The following is a 16,867-nucleotide window of genomic DNA, read 5'->3' as shown; positions in this document are numbered from 1 at the left end:
CTATCAAACTTTTGCTCAAATAAATTGCTAAGAACTAACCTGCAAAAGAAAATTTAAAAATATTTTCAAAATTTTGATCTTGGCTACGATGTGCACACTTCAGGTTGGTTATGATAGACTTCCTTTCTATATTAGCATGGCGGTAGCGTCCTCTTCCGTTTTAAAGCAGCGACACCCTCAACAAGTTTTCAGGCGCTGAGTGATATCACATAATTATGCGATCTGTAAATAAAAAAGTATCCACATTATACAAAATCTAGTAGGTCACTAAAAAATTCAGACAATTGGACTCAAAATTAATAAAATTATTATAGATAGGCGTTAGAGCGAAACTTTGAGGAGAAAAGAATTACACACTCCAGCACATATATATGTCCCTCTCTGGCAATTAAACTAAGTCAAGCATCTGAGGAACTAAGCTTCTATATTATCATATTAGACAGCACAATTTTTACTCATGCTACTCATTCTACTCATTCATGAGTCTTATTGTTCGCAACCGACAAAAAATCATGGATGAAATATTTGGAATGATGATTCTTTTTTATTTCCCATTAAGAATATAATAGAAGTTGAAAAGGTTGCTTGTTTCCCGTTTATTTTTATAATTTGTGCCCAGTGTGCTAACAATCAACCTCAAGCGATGATTTTTGTAAAATGCTTCTGCTAACAATAAGCTGCAGAGACCACAAAACAGTTGCTGCAAAGTAGAGTGTATTTCCAGAACAAGACCAAAAAAACAATACCGGATTTCCGGTGTTGTTCTTGTTTTGCCGTTTTTTTTTCAAAATTCAATACCAGAACAATACCGAACAATACTGGGAAAGGCAATAGATAATTGTTTTTTCCTGAATTCTTTATGGTGGTAGAGAAAATTTTTCATGGAAAAATTCTTCTAATTTTTAAAAATCCCTATTTTTGGCCGTGCAAGTTTTTTTATTTTCAATGAAAATTGCAGAAAGATCCGCAAAAAAGTTTTGGCAATACAGTTGGTTTTTCCCGAAAAAATGCGTGTTTTTGCGAACCCTGCATTGGTTATACGTACCAAGAGACCGAAAATTTTATCTCTCATCGCAATATTCCAAAATTTCTTACTATTTTGGCACGAAATATATATGTGACTCTTTCGGGGTAAAATTCGGAAAAATGCGGACAAAAACAAAACTAGGTGTTTTCCAGCTGATAATTTTTGCGTAAAAAAACAGTATTACTGTTGCATTTTTGCGTATTGCAAATTTGGCGAACCCTGATTGCTTTCCTTTCCTTCTCGAACTGACAAAGTGAGAATCTTTAGGCTTTTAATGCTGCACTCTGCCATTGCTGCCGATATAACTGTCCCGTCCGCTGAAGATTGTCCCCTGTCCCGTCCGATCCCTGTCTCGAAATAAAAAATTCGACCCGTCTCATTGGGACGGGACGGGAATCTCGTAATCCCTGTCCTTGGTCACCTCTCTAGTTTCAATTTGAAAATATATGTAATTAAGCAAAATGACAATTTTAATTAAATTCCAAAGCAAGATTTGGTAATATAAAACTTAAAAAAGATCTCTTTCAGAAAAAATCCCAAAAATAAGAATTTTTTCAAAACACAATACCTAAATAAGATTTTTTTGTAAGAAAAGCAATACCAAAACAAGGTTTGGAAAACAACACAAGACAAGAAAATTTTGAATATTCCTTTCAGAAACCACACCAGAACAATACCAGTTTCGTCAAGAAAAGTTCCAGACAATAAAAAAGTTTGGTATCGAAAAACACTACTGCAAAGTGCTGAATCATGCTAAAATTTATTTGCTTTATATTGGAATGATTGTGATTTTTTCATTAAAAAAAAAATGAAATTTCATGTTAAGTTAACCCTAAATGACCTATTTTTTCCTTGTACTTCTGACCAAAAGTGACCCAAAATCCAATTTTTCGAATATTACTGGTTACGCCCTTTTTTTAAGCAAAGGAAAAAACTACTTCCGGGGTGAGGAAAATTATGTAATTTAAAAAGAGAAATTGCAGATTTTCAAAAGGGGTCTGTGTTTGGATTCATGTAAAGGCCCACTTAGACGAAAATTTGGAGAACACGAATAGATTTTTAAGGGTCGAATTAAGTAAATTTGATATTTTTTCCGACCAAAAAGTCCAGCGTGACGTGCGTAGCACACGTGGAACTTTTTTTGCCGCCAAATAATATGAACCTTTTTTGCGCAAACTACGCATGCGTCAAATCTGGTGGGGCGGCCGGCCAGCCGACGCAGATGGAGAGGGGAAAATAAGTGTGCATCGCATCTTGTCTGCTGGCGAGCGGCGAGAGAAAATGATGTATTGTGCGTTGGCTGGTCGGCCGCCCTACCAGATTTGACTAAAATAGAAATTGAACTTGGTCATGGCGACCCAGTCAGGCAAGCGTTTTAATGCTTTGTCGCGTCAGGAGCGCAGAGGCAACCGGTGTGGAGCTCTGGACAGCCCGTTCTGCGACCTGAGTTCATCCAGCATTAGCAGCCATGTAAGAACAATAACATGGCCACGCCCACTTTTGGAGTCCCGCAGCCCAATTTTCATCCTCTGCGCACATCAAACTCGCTTGGAATGGCTCAAGTGATTGCCATTCTATCACAGTCATTCCAGAGTACCCTCGTGGCAATCCAGCAAGAACATGCTGCTGAGAGAAGGGAGCTGCTGCAGCGCACTGACGAGATGGAAAAGCAAAAGCAAATCCAAGGGCTTCTTCTGGCGTCGTCGATTCAACGAGGACGTGATGCAGAACAGTCTGGACCAAGGAGACCGAAGAACTCGAGACAGTACGCACCTGTCCATTCGCAACCCTCTCCAGAAACGCCTAACGTCAACAGGTTCTTCGATCCTCGAGAGGTGTGATGTTCTGGACGATGCGTACAAAAATGGACAGCCAGTGGCGGCGGCAGCAGATAAAAATCAATTTGTTGAGCATGTGGGAAACATACTAGACGCAGCTCAGCTGGTTAAGTGCCATGCTATTGCAGCCGATGCGAAATGTGGAGTAGGCGTAGCAGCAGCAATTGCGGAGAGGATTGGACGTCCTGAGACGGTCCCGGGCAAGCAGACTGAGATTGGAGACTTCCTTATCCAGGAGGCGGATGGTCTAGGGACTATTCTCAGTGTGGTGGTGAAGGAGAAGAGCCCGCAAAAGTACTGTAAGAAGCCTGAGTATCTGGAAGGGGTGCACAAGTTCTTTCGTCGGTTTGCGGAGTATATCAAGGAATAACAGTTTGAAGAGATTGCAATGAGTTATATGTGTAGTGGAACTGAGCGGTTGCATAGGTTGTATACCATGGACTTGTTATTCAACGAAAAATTCTGTTTTAAATTTTCAATATTTTACTGTTGTAGCAAGCTACTTAAGACCAAAGCTAAAGCACTCTGTTTCTGATCAATTATTGCTTACTTTAGACTGTATTGATAATTTTCAAAACATAATTTTTGTAGGTGATTTCAATTGCAGATTAGATGTTTCAAACAAAAAAGCTGAAGTGCTATTAGATTTTGTGGTTGAAAATAACCTGATACTTGTTAACAAAACACCTTTTAAGTGTACATACTTGTGTAGGAATGGTTGTAGTGTGATTGACTTGGTTTTTAAAAGGAATCAAACTGTATGTAATCACTTTCTTTTTAAGGTTAATGGGCGAACTAAGCACAGATTAGTATGTTTAGAATTAGAAACTACCTTCACGTTAGTGAAGTTGGCGATATCGCCAGCCCATTTTACAAAATTTCAAAAAGTAGTGAACTTGGCGATATCGCCAATATTCGATTTCAACTAAAATACGTTCAGAGGGTGGAAATAAGCATAAATATGTATACCAACTCCGCACACACAAGTGGTTCTAAGGGGTAGAAACACGCGTGAAAGCCCTAGAAAACAGCTAAATAGATACTTCAACACTCAGCAGGGTTAAGACACCTTGAAACCTTTTCAGGTGGACTCTAAATTTTGCGAAGAAAAAGATAGGATGGGTGGGGAAGTGGCCAAACCCTGAAGTCTATCCATAAAAAGGGGCGAAAGCGTGAAAAACGATATTTTTGAGTTTTTTTACCTTCAACACGAATTTGAACAGTGTTTACAGGGTTTAGCCACCTTGAAACCTCCTCAGGTGGATTCTAAATTTTATGCAAAACACGATAGAATGGGTGGCAAAGTAGCTAAACTCTGCACTCTACCCTTACACTCACAGAAAAAATTTTCACTGTGAGTGTCAAAATGCTGTTCTCAAATTGATAATGCAACTTTTAGTCTCACAGTGAGTATCAGAGGCGGCCGGACGCTTCTCGTACTCACTGTGAGATCGAAACGCTCGTTCTCAGTTGATACTGAAGCGAGCGAGCATTTTGGTCATCACCGTGAGTACGAGAAGCGGCCAGACGCTTTTGGTTATCACTGTGATGACCAAACGTTCGCTCTCAGTTGAGACTGAAGCGATCGGCGATTTTGGTCATCAAAGTGAGTACGAGAAGCGGCCGATCGCTTTTGATACTCACTGTGATGACCAAACGCTCGCTCGCTTTTCAGTCTCAATCTAAGAGCGAGCGCAAATCTCTTTAATGTACTCCCCAGCGAGCAGAGGGGTAACCGCGGTCACTTTTCGGTCACCTGACGAAAGTTGAACAAAGTGTGGTTTTGCATTTAAGGAATGATCCTGATTCATGTTTCATTGGATTTTTTTTAAATTTGGCTTGGATCATGCAAATTTTGAGTGCCCAGTCTTGGGCACCCGATGGGCACCTTTCGGTTACCCGGAGCGGGCAGGGACTTACTTGGGGTCACCTAACAAAATTAAAACTAAGGGTGATTTTGCATTTCAGGCATGATCCTGAATCATGATTCATTAAATTTTAGTCTAAATTTGGCTTGGATCACCGAAATTGCCAGTGCCCAGTCTTGGGCACCCATCGGGCACCTTTCGGATACTCGGAGCGGGCGGGCGGTTAACTATGGTCACTTGCGGTCACCTAACAAAATTAAAGTTATGGATGGTTTTGCATTTCAGGCATGACCTTCAATCATTTTTTGCTGGAATTTTTTGAAATTTTGCTTAGATCATGTCGAATTGCCAGTGCCCGGTCTTGGGCACCCGATGGGCACCTTTTGGTTACCCAGTGCTGGCAGGGGGTCACTTGCGGTCACCTAACAAAATTAAAATTAAGGGTGGTTTTGCATTTTAGGAGTGACCTTCAATCATTTTTTACTTGATTTTTTGATATTCTGCTTGGGATCATAACAAAATGCCTGTGCCCGGTCTTGGGCACTCAATGGGCACCTTTCGGGTAACTGGAGCGGGCAGGGGGGCAATTATGGTCACTTGCGGTCACCTAAAAAGAGTTGAACAAATGGTTTTTTTCCATTTCAGACCCAAAATCAAGATTCATTTGAAAATTTTGGAAATTTGGCTCGGATCATCTCAAAATGCCAGTGCCCTATCGTGGGCATGGGCACCCAAAGGGCACCTTTTGAGTAGCTCTAATGGGTTAACTGCGGTGTGACCGGTTCATGAACTGTTTGGGTCAATTTTTGGGCACAGATAAAAGATGGTATTTAATGAGCGGAAATTAAATTTTTTTGCATTTTAAAATAACCACCCATTGTGTACCTTTTGGTCACCAAATGGTTAGCCCATGCGCGGGCACCATATTTTTTTTAACTCCTTTTAATTCTAAAATTTTTTCAGATTTTTTCAATTCAGGTTTAAATTTATTTATTTAGTGAAATACATAAGTAACTTAAAAAATTAACTATATGATAACCAAAAGGGGTTTCCCAATGGTTAACCAATGGGCAACCTCATAACCACAATTAATTATTTATTCCGTGTAACGTTAAAAAGTATTTATTAAAAATATATTATTTGAGTTTTAATATACCCTTAGTAGCATTTTAAACTCTTTTAATTTAATCGTTTTGAGCACAATTCACTCAAGCAGCTTTCGCGCGCGTTTCATTGTTACACTCGTCAGGCCGCGCGTGGCGCCACTGTCGGCAGTAGCATAATCTGCCGCCGTGCTGGTTATGTTTGTGTTTGAGAACGAACAACAAACAGGACGGATGGATTATTGCATCATAATTGTCGTCAGAGATTTTCGCCGTGTTTTTGGACGTGTTTCGAGAAATCAACTTAATCAACGAATCCTTGGACGGATGACGGATGGTTTGCAAGGAAGGGCATATTGAATTTACTTAGATTTTAGCAGGGAGGGCTTACAAAAATACGCGCGCGTAAAACTGATTTTATGTAAACACCAAAATTGTCATTTCAAATTGTTTATTATCATCCTTGTGTCAGCAGGCTTGCACCGTGTCCCGCCCTAATCTGTCTGCATATGTACAGGAAGGGATTCCAAGCTTGGACAACCGGGACAACCGAACTGAACCTTTGCCGCGCAGCATGCAGGTATGCATTTAAATGCATGGCGAATTTATTGAGTAGAAAAAGTAATAAATTGCATTTTATTTTGTAGCGTGATGTCTTTTGGTGCTATTTTTCGCTGATATGGAATGGAAGAGACGGCTGGATGCGACTCCGGAGACGTAAAACAACAATTTGACAGGAACAAGTGGAAATGCTAAATACTGCGGACCACATGAAGGAATAAATGAGTGTGGTAACTTGTGTGTTTGATAGCTATTTTGTTGTTATATTTGTGTGCCTAAATTTAGACTTAATTTAAGGCTCAAATTTAAGATTTCACTGATTTTAATCAGATGTTTAAGCCGGGCGAGTGAATGCCAGCATTTGTTTGCAAGCGTTAACTTGGCTCTATTTAAAGTCATTTTCAATTTATGGCTATATAATAGCTCGAGAGTGTTTTACCCAGCGAGCAGAGGGGTAACCGCGGTCACTTTTCGGTCACCTGACAAAAGTTGAGCAAAGAGTGGTTTTGTGTTTGAGGCATGATCCTGATTCATGTTTCATTGGATTTTTTTTTTAAATTTGGCTTGGATCATGCAAATTTTGAGTGCCCAGTCTTGGGCACCCGATGGGCACCTTTCGGTTACCCGGAGCGGGCAGGGGGTTACTTGCGGTAACCTAAAAAAATTAAAACTATGGGTGATTTTGCATTTCAGGCATGATCCTGAATCATGTTTCATTAAATTTTTGTCGAAATTTTGCTTGGATCACCGAAATTGCCAGCGCCCAGCCTTGGGCATCGAATGGGCACCTTTCGGATAACCAGAGCGGGCAGGAGGTCACTTTTGCGGTCATCCAACAAAATTAAAATTAAGGGTGGTTTAGCATTTCAGGCATGATCTTCAATCATTTTTCACTGCAATTTTTTTGATATTTTGCTTGGATCATGTTGAAATGCCAGTGCCCAGTCTTGGGCACCGAACGGGCACCTTTCGGATAGCCGGAGCGGGCAGGGTGGTAACCGTGGTCACCTAGCAAAAGTTGAGTTAAGGGGGGTCTTGCAATTCAGGCATGATCTTGAATTATGTTTCATTTATTTATTTTTTAATTTGGTTTGGATCATCCAAAATACCAGTGCCCAGTCGTGGGCACCAAAAGGGCACCTTTCGGGCAACTCGGATGGGATAACTGCTGTGTGAAATGAAAGATTCATTAACTGTTTGGGTTAATTCTTGGGCACAGAAAAAATGTTATTTAATGAGTGAAAATCCAAATTTTGATGCATTTTAAATTAACCACCCAAGGTGTAACTTTTGGTCCCCCAGTGGTTAACCCATGCGTGGGCACTATATTTCTTATAGTCGTTTTTACCCTCAAATGTCCATACTTTTTTGTCAATTATCAGGTTTTAAATTAATATTATATAGTAAATGAACATATAAAAGTAAAAATTATTAAAACTTTGATAACCAAAACCCAACGGTTAACCGATGGGCAACGTCGAGACCACCGTTAATTATTGAATCCTGTTTCATTAAAATGTAATTTTCAAAAACAATTTTAGTTTTAATATTCTAATTAGAATTTTTATCTCTTTTAATTAATTCGTTTTGAGCACGCCACGGTGTGCTGAATATTGTGCGCGCGTTTACTTGGCTACACACTGGTTTACCGCGCGTGTGGCGCTACTGTCGGCAGCGGCAGCAGCAATAGCAGAAGCGATAGTGTTTTGTTTGAGTTGTCATCACAGCATCACAGCGGCGAGAGCGTCAGAGCGGCCCGGCGAACGTAATTCTTTCGGATTCGGATGTGAATTCGCCTGCTCTTGTGTCAACCGCAATTGAAGGGTAGTAGTGCGGTGTTTTCGTTCAAGAAGAAGCGTTATCGCCAACCGAGATTACTGTGGTCGCAAAGAGGATGTAAAGTCGAACTGCATCTGCATAAGAGCCAAGCGCCGAGATAGGCGTCTTCTCTCTGTTATTGTGCGCGGCCATCTTTGCGAGTTTGGAGTATAATAATTATTGTAAGTATGCATTTCATAACTACTTAATTTTGTAGTATGGTGCGTATTGTGTGTGTATCCGACAAAACGGTGATCTGCCTCACGATATTGCTTAGGGATTTTATATTGTGTTTTATGAGACATACCCACAATGCGCTGCTGGGAATTCTAGCTATGAGAACAGAGCGCGATTTAAATTATTTTCCCAAACATCATGCATGCAAAAAAGATCAACAAAGTATATCTGCTTTTACAATGGCGCAGCAAAAGGAGATTCCACTCATACCCCACATAATGTTAAATCTTTTACTGCCATTTTAGATATTATTCAATAGAGGGTGCAGTTTGAATATATCTTTGCTGCTAAGTGAGTTTCTCTTACCCCTCTGATTTTAGCAGTGCATATATGTGTGTGTGTGTGTCGGCATAATATTGTTTTGTCATTTGTGAGTAATTATATTAATTGTATATAATTTAAAATCTTTCAGAACTGATCTGGAAGGCGCCACACTGACGACCTTTTCTACGATAGAGTACAGGGACAATAAGAGGAATTTTTCTGCTTTGTGACGTGAAAGCATTAGACCAGGTAAAATATGTTATTTAAAATATATATTTTAATGCTTTATGGTCTTAAAAAACATTTAAATTTAGCTCAAACAATATATTCATATTAAAATAATATATATGTCGCTACTACTGTCTCAAAATTAAAAAAACATTTCAAAGAAAATTATATTAAGGTATAGCAAAAATATAAAACAGCGGAGGAAAAAGCTTCTCCACGCATCTTGTAGAGTGTGTGCTTTATCAGTTTGTAAATGAGTTGATGAATCAACGTTTATATCTGTAAGAAGAAATATTTTCTAGTTGTATTTGAAAATGTTAATTTTGTAAAAGAGAATGTTGAGAAATTTGAGCAAAAATTTGCCTTTGGTTATGCCATATGAAATTAATTTCAATTTTGAATATAAATAATCTGTCAGATATCGCAATTAACCATTAAAAAATTTGATACACCTCTGAGATAACCATGTGACGAAAAACTGAATGTAACTTGTAAATTTTAACTTTGTTACAGGTGCTGACAGCTGCTCTTCACTATTTGTACGCCAACTAAATGCAAGGTGAGTGATCTTTGAGATTTTAACTATAGAATTAAGGCAAGGTATTTAAGGTGCTCATCAAATGCGAGTTCAGTTTGATACACAGTGCTACATATTTCCCTCGAGTTGATAATATAAAAAAAATGAAAATACGCACGTTGCCGATTTAAGCATTAGCTCTCTCTTCGTAGTTGCCCTGGTTTTGTACATCCATGCGAAAAATTCCCAACTATATGAACTAAATATCTCTGGGTACTGCTTGTGTGGTGGTGTGTGATACTGGTTATTAATATTGGTGACTTTTTAAGAATTTTTTGACTAGTGAAATAAAATAAGTAGAAGAAATCTTTTACATATTTGTATATATATTTCAGAAAAATGGAGAAACCTTTTTCTTCTCTTGGTAAAAGACAGCAAAAGAGGCGACTTCAAAAAATTGCAAATAATGAAATTAGCCTCATACAAATGCTAAGTGAAAATACTTCTGGTTAGAAATTTTTACAAATGTTCGAAATTCATGAAATGCAAACTCCTAGACATTGAATCAGAGGGAATTGGAATATCATCACCCAGTTCAAATCACGCATCACCACAGGCAAAACGAACGAGTGTGCTTGACAGCACATGCACATCTGAACTCTGAAGGACCGGTTCCTATTGATACGCAGAGTTTGGCAACAGATGTTTTGATTCTCCCTGCACAAAGGTTGCAATCCAGTAATTATTCGGAACATCCTCTTTCGCTTGCATCTCTTGGGGAACTTCAATTTGTGGATAAGGAAACAATTCAGCATTTATTAGCCCAGTGGATTCTAAGTAACAATGTTAGTGAAGCAGCCACGTGGCAGCTGCTGAACATTCTCAAAATGATCCCTCAGCTTGAATGTTTGCCGAAAACCCGAAAAAGTCTAGTGAAAACCCCATCAGGGAAAGTGAATGTCAAGTTGGCCCCACCTGGAATATATTTCCACGTTGGCTTGAAAAAAGGTCTGTGTACTGCCCTTACACAAACACATTCCGATCTTGATCGAATTGACACTTTGAAGAGACACGTGGGCATAGATGGTGTCAAATTAGCTGGCAGCTCTAAAGTAGAATTTTATGTGATTGCCGGCCAAGTGTCAAATTTAGGAGGAAGTGAAATATTCATTATAGGAGTATATGAAGGGATGGAAAAAGCTGAAAATGTGAACAATTTCATCAGTGACTTTGTCCAGGACTTTATTGAGGCACATGAACACGGCTTTGAATTTAATGGCAAAAAATTTAAAGTAGAGCTTAGTGCCTTAATTTGTGACACCCCTGCAAAGGCTTACGTTTTGCAAGTCTTGGGACATTCAGGAAAGTTAAGCTGCTTTCGATGCTCACTTTCAGGTGTATATAGTAACAAACACAAAGTTACATATTTCAAAACTTTCAGTGGGCCTCTTCGAACAGAGATAGATTTTAGACATCGCAGTCAACCAGGCCATCATATTGGCTTTTCGAGCATTGAAAACATTCCAAATTTCTTAATCATTTCTCAAGTCCCGTACGACTATATGCATCTGATTTGTCTTGGAATCACTAAAAGGATTTTAACATCCTATGTCATTGATGCTAAAACAAAGCTTCCAAGATATATTGTGGCTGAAATTGACAGCATGATTTCTATGATACGACCATTATGTCCCCAAAGAATTTCAGAGGAAGCCCCGCAACCTAAAAGATCTTGTTAGATTTAAGGCGACAGAATTCAGAATGTATCTCTTGTACTTGGGCCCTGTTTTATTTGACAAAACTGTACGAACACAGTATCCAGATTACTATAGAGAATTCATGTTATTTCATGCTGCAACCGTGATTTGTTGCAGTGATAAAGCCAACATGCCAGGCTATGTTGATTATGCTGAACAACTTTATAAAATATTTGTCGCTGAATATCCTAATATTCACTAGAAACACAGTGTGTCAGCAAATTTCCATGCACTTCTCCATATTGCATGTGACATCAAAAGATACGGAAAATTTGACAATTTCAGTGCGTTTAAATTTGAAAATGAGTTTGGTAAAATGAAAAGGATCTTGAAAGCTAGTGGCTCTTATTTATAACAGTTTGTCAAGCGTCAAATTGAAAAGGACAAAATTGTGCCGCCCGTTAAAAATCAGAAGCCCAAAACGATTGAGGCAAGACAACCTCTTTTCAAAGGTCATTTGTCAAATAAACTGACTGGGCCTGTATATACTGAACTCGCAGTGAAAAATTGCACCATTACTGTAGAGAAAAAAGATAATTGTGTTATGCTACCTGACAAAAAAGTAATGCAGGTAAAGGAAATATCTCATTTGACCAATGATCCTGAGAGAATTGCCATTTGTGGAAGAGTTTATGCTGCTGTAGAGAATTTGTATGATTTACCTTTGAAATCTTCCAAGTTTGACATCTTCAAAGTTAGTAAATTGGCATCAACGTTAACAATCATTCCAGCCGATAGTGGTGTTTCCAAATGTTTCAGGTTACCTTTATCCATCAAAGGTACCTTTGCTGTATATCCACTATTGCATTCTAATGAATAAAAGTCCTAGCATAGTATAATAGTTGCAAAAGCAAAACTGCTAATATGATTTCTATCTCAAAACCTATATTTACACACTTGCTTGTTGGGCAGTTTTTTTTCATATTTTGGGTCTCGGGTTGATGTATAACTCTTATAATATTGCATGGATTTCATTTTCATTGTTGTAATTTTGTCATTTTGCTCTCAAGTGCTCAATTTTAACTTTTTGATTCCAGGTGCTGATTGCTATCGACCATGGCTGAGCTTGTTCCTGCGACCGCCGAGGTGAGTAATGTGCTCTGGATCGATATAATTAATTTTAAAATTTGATTTAATTTTGTCTCACTAGGCTGGATGGTCTGTATTTATGTATGAAGAACCTAAAAGGACCGTCTATGCCATCCCAGATAGATATGTCTCGGATTCTGGTGACAAGGCTTATTGGCCACCTCAGAAAGATTTAACCAAGTGTTACTCCATCATGAGAAAGAATTCGCGCCCTAATCTAGACTGGCCTACTTAAAAAGGAAAATTGATTAAGAAAGGAAGTGCGTTAATTAATTTATTATAAGAATCTTGCGTGTGTTCTTACATTATCATTTTAATTGACTAGAAACTGGCGACGAGGCTTACCAAACTGCAAAGAAATGCCGAGAAACGCTGATTTTGAAGGATAAGATCACCGCCTCAGACTGTGAAACCACAGACTTGGATGCCAAGAGAAATGGAAAAACTAAGAAAATTTACTCTCCTTCAACTCAAAGCAAGAAGAAGAAGAAGAATGTTCCTCTACCTGAGCCTCTGACTACGGATTCTGTCGGCAAAGAAAAGCCTGACAGCCTTTTGTACTCTTCAGAAAAAACAAGTGGAGTGCCAGAAGTCCTGAATGATACAAGTAGAAACAAAGATGGCAAGCTACCCCTGAGTACCTCTGAGAGGAAAGAGGGTAAATTTAGCATTTTTATATTAAGTAATGACTAGCACTACTGTACAGAATTGTAACGTAATGTTTTGAAGAGTTTTGAAATATCACTTTATGTAGATATTTGATTTGCAGTGTGGCCCAATTAGTGTTATATGGTTAATTATAAAGTGTATTACCACACTTTAATATTATGCTTTTTATATTTTTCCATTTTGAATTTCGAATTTTTAGACTCGTCAAGTTCCTGCAGAGCGAATATTCAAAGAAGCATGCAGTTAATCCCAGAAACACCACCAACTCCTACAAGCCCTACTCTCACCCCTGACAGCCCAAAATCAGTTGGTGTTATTGAAGCTACTCCACCCAAGAATTCACCAGTTTTGAGAAGGAACGTGTCCCCAGTCAAGAGAGATTTGAACAAAGATTTGGAAGATTATTTTTCCAAAAAATTTCAGTATGAAACTGGGTTAAACGATTCCAAGGAAAAAGCTGACGAAGATGAAATGCCCATGAGTTCTTCTCCGAAAATTATGAGCAATACAGGTACTAAAATTTAATTCGCAGGCAATTAAAAAGTATATTTTAGCCCGTGTAGACAAGGATATTATGCAAGCTTTGAAGGGGATCAAATTTCCTATGGACAAAATAAGTAAGTACCAAAATAGGGATCATATCCGGTGTTGCCCCATTCTTTGAATTTTTCAGCATTTGAAAAGTACATCGTTACTAGCATTATCACAATTAAAAATCAACTGCAATCCTTGCAAGCCGCTCCTGCCCTGGAAGCAGGTCTGGAAAACGGCGTTTTCCAGATGGGAAATTTGGATTTCCCCCTCAAAGATGTTGAAGAACTGAAAGTTTTTTTGAGCACCCTCATGACTGATGTCAAATTCTGCAAAAAATTGGTAATTATGAATGTGCACTTTATTTTTCAACCTCACATTTACTTAGAATTAGCTCTGTTAAGTTTAAGAGATCAAATATATTTTGATAATTAATTTAAAATACAAAATATTTTCAGTTTTTGATACTCTTGTGTTTCTATATTTAAATCATATGACAGGATACTGACTTTGGATGTCTGTAACTCATGCGTGCAAGCGTGATTGGCCGAACGCCAGACCATTCGCTGAGGGCCACGGGGGCGACCGACCCCAATAAGGCCTCGCGGCACTTTGTGGTGAGGGTATGAGTCTATCACCCCAGAGCCATTACCTAGTAAACAAAATATGCTCGCGCATGTGGCCGTAAAGCTCGGAGCGCCTGTCGACCAGCATGGGCTCAGTCGGCCATAGAGGCCTGGGCTAGAGAGCCGACCGACCTCGGGGCCTTGCGGCACCCTCTAGCGATGGTGCAAGGGGGTGGTCGCGATTTTTTTTTAATCTTAACAATAATATAACTATTGCCATCAATTTTTATGGAAATCAAATAACTTTCAACTTGTATTCTCTCTATTATGTTTGCTACTCAAATTTTATTATTTCAGAAAGCCTTCCTTGTCAAGCGTGTAAGGAAATTAAAATATGAATTCACTCCTTCTCTGGCAGCAGAAAACATTCTGAGAAAGGGCACTTTACCATGGCTTTTCTCAACTAACCTGGTTGCAACTACGAACATTACAACGATTAAGACTTTCGCTGGTTCTGACCATTTTTTCCAATTTCTCTATGGTGTGTGAGCAGAGATCTCATTAAATAAAAATGTTTTTACACAATTTCATTCTATTACAGATGTTCTCTCAGAGTCTGGAATCGGTATTTCAAGGAAGGAAAAAGTGGTGTCACTGTGGACTCCATTTTCGGAGAATTGGCTCCAGATACCGAGAGTGAGTTATAAATTTGATATTCAGACGGATGCGAATTATAAAATTTTTGTCTCCTAAAGCAAAGAAAATAAAAACCGCGGGGAAAAGAAATCTGCAGATGCTGGGGATTTGGAATCTTTGGCCACGAAGAAAGCACTGGTTGCGAAGAGGGGTTTGATGATTTCGCCAATGAAAGGCTTAAGGTAAATATTCTGCATACGAATCTTAAGAGCAAAAGAGATTGCAAGTTTTTTTTATAACTTAAAAGTATTTTTAATCAAGAATTATATGGTTTTCCCTTTTTGTGTTTAGGAATGTTTGATGTTATATTTATAAAACACCATTCAATTGTAACTAAATTGTTAGAAAGTATTTTTTTCATGCAATTCTAATTTTGCAATTACGTTTTTAGTGCAGTAAAATATAAAGATTTTAAACCTCTCAAAACATTTCATTTTGTAGGATATTAAGTCTAATGAGAATGTCTCCTTCGAAGCAGGCCAATGAAAAAGGTATATTTTCATTTCTTTTTTCATTTTTTTACTAACAGTCCCTGGATTATGATCTCGCAAATCACAGTGCAAGCCGAAAGCTGACTCCAGGATACAATGCCTCTCCAAAGCCACTGCTGTCCCCTAACAAAAGGAAATTTGACTCGAGGAAGAAACAATCTATCAGCCCTGCCAAGTAAGCCAAATGACATGTCACATTGTTTCATAATATAAATGTATCTACTTTAATTCTGTGGCTAAAGCATCTCTGAGGATGAGACTGGAATTGAGAGCCAAGGTCAAGAATCAGACTGTAATATAACCCCCCTTCGAGAAAGAAAACTAGAGAGAGCTGTGACAAAGAAAAATGGGAGCTTCTTTTTGTCGTAAGTTGAAATCTAACTTAATTTTAACTTGTGTAATAATAACATAATATTTATTGAAATAGCTCTGATGAAGATTAACCAAGGAGCAAGAAAAGCAGGAGGTCCACCAGAGAGTCCTCGTCTGATGAAAGCATCCAAGAAAATCAAGAAAGCGTTGACGGAGACTCTGATGTTTAGCTGAGCTGAGAGTTGGTGCTCTGTGAGCTAAGTATTGTAGTTAAGTTAATTTGGCAGTACATTATATTAAAGCAAGTCAGAATATGAAAAATTAGAATTTATTATCTTTGTCAAGCAAGAAATTTATATTTCTCTCCTACAACTTAAAGCTCAATAACAGTTATAGTTACACCAATAAAAAAACATTTTACAGAAATTTCGGTGATAAATTCACGTTCTTATGTTGAAAGGTGGAATGTAACCTAATTGCATTAGGGTATCACCTTGAAATTTTAACAGCCAACCTAGTTTTTTACCATGAACAACTTTAAATTTTCCAAAAATTCAGAAGTTCAAGGTTACCTTTCTCAATAATTGTTTTTCAAAAATTCAATATTGAGACCCTTAGATTTTTCGGGGTTGAGGGATGAAATAATGTAGCCCTTGAAATTCTGCACAAGCTCACCAAGTTTCAACAATGTGCAACAATAGTTTTGCTTTAATTTGAATAAATTAAAAACCGACTCGAGGCCGCTCGATCGAGCATGGCCTTAAGTCGGCGAGTTCGCCGATCATTCATTGATAATACTTTTACCCATTCCATTTGATTAGGTACAACAAGAGGACCCATGATTGACATAGTAAGGTCAAAATCGACCTTCAGGGTCTCGTCAGGTACAGACCCTGAAGGTCGATTTCGACCTTAATATGTCTACACTGGGCCCTCTTGTTGTGGATTATCCAATGCAATGGGTAAAAATATTATCGACGAATGATCGGCAAACTCGCCGACTAAAGGCCGTGCTCGATCGAGCGGCATCGAGCCGGATTTTAATTTATTTAAATTAAAGCAAAACTATTGTTGCACATTGTTGAAACTTGGTGAGCTTGTGCAGAATTTCAAGGGCTACATTTCAGCCCTGAATCCAAAATAAATCTAATCATCCCTTAATTATGAATTTTCGAAAAAGGTCGCGAAAGGTGACCTTGACCTACAACCTGCGAATATTTTGTAAACTGAAAATTTGTTCAGGATCGAAAACTAGGTTGGACAGTGAATATTTCAAAGTGATGCAACGCAATCAA

General features: G+C 38.4%; 1 protein-coding gene and 2 long non-coding RNA genes across 12 annotated transcripts in view; 2 read left to right on the top strand and 1 right to left on the bottom strand.

Annotated features, from left to right (window-relative positions):
* Positions 1 to 16,867, bottom strand: part of LOC135948149 (uncharacterized) — a 33,887-nt gene that overhangs the window by 7,840 nt on the left and 9,180 nt on the right. For 8 of the 10 annotated variants that reach the window (XR_010575775.1, XR_010575770.1, XR_010575769.1 and 5 more), the window contains exon 2: positions 40 to 222. This is a non-coding gene — a long non-coding RNA (uncharacterized LOC135948149). The remainder of the gene's footprint in view (positions 1 to 39; positions 223 to 16,867) is intronic. The other 2 variants (XR_010575774.1, XR_010575777.1) reach the window with 2 other exon arrangements.
* On the top strand, positions 12,275 to 14,769 carry LOC135934680 (uncharacterized). The gene is made up of 8 exons (XM_065476599.1): positions 12,275 to 12,304; positions 12,369 to 12,447; positions 12,633 to 12,965; positions 13,176 to 13,487; positions 13,531 to 13,593; positions 13,650 to 14,124; positions 14,431 to 14,614; positions 14,675 to 14,769. The coding sequence occupies exons 1-6, from the start codon at positions 12,275 to 12,277 to the stop codon at positions 13,940 to 13,942; spliced, it is 1,110 nt and encodes a 369-aa protein (XP_065332671.1). The 3' UTR covers positions 13,943 to 14,124; positions 14,431 to 14,614; positions 14,675 to 14,769.
* On the top strand, positions 15,298 to 16,373 carry LOC135948150 (uncharacterized). Its single transcript, XR_010575779.1, has 3 exons — positions 15,298 to 15,435; positions 15,503 to 15,625; positions 15,688 to 16,373. It is a non-coding gene; the product is annotated as an uncharacterized LOC135948150 (long non-coding RNA).

Source organism: Cloeon dipterum, chromosome 1 (assembly GCF_949628265.1).
Source record: "Cloeon dipterum chromosome 1, ieCloDipt1.1, whole genome shotgun sequence".
NCBI lineage: Eukaryota > Metazoa > Arthropoda > Insecta > Ephemeroptera > Baetidae > Cloeon > Cloeon dipterum.
The sequence above is the reverse complement of the archived record's forward strand: the minus strand, read 5'-3'. Positions and strand labels throughout refer to the sequence as shown.

Coding starts and splice junctions, on each gene's coding strand:
- LOC135934680 (XM_065476599.1), top strand. CDS start 12,275: ATGGCTGAGCTTGTTCCTGCGACCGCCGAG. Junction 13,488..13,530: donor GAAAATTATGAGCAATACAG/GTACTAAAATTT, acceptor AGTATATTTTAG/CCCGTGTAGACAAGGATATT. Junction 13,594..13,649: donor ATTTCCTATGGACAAAATAA/GTAAGTACCAAA, acceptor TGAATTTTTCAG/CATTTGAAAAGTACATCGTT.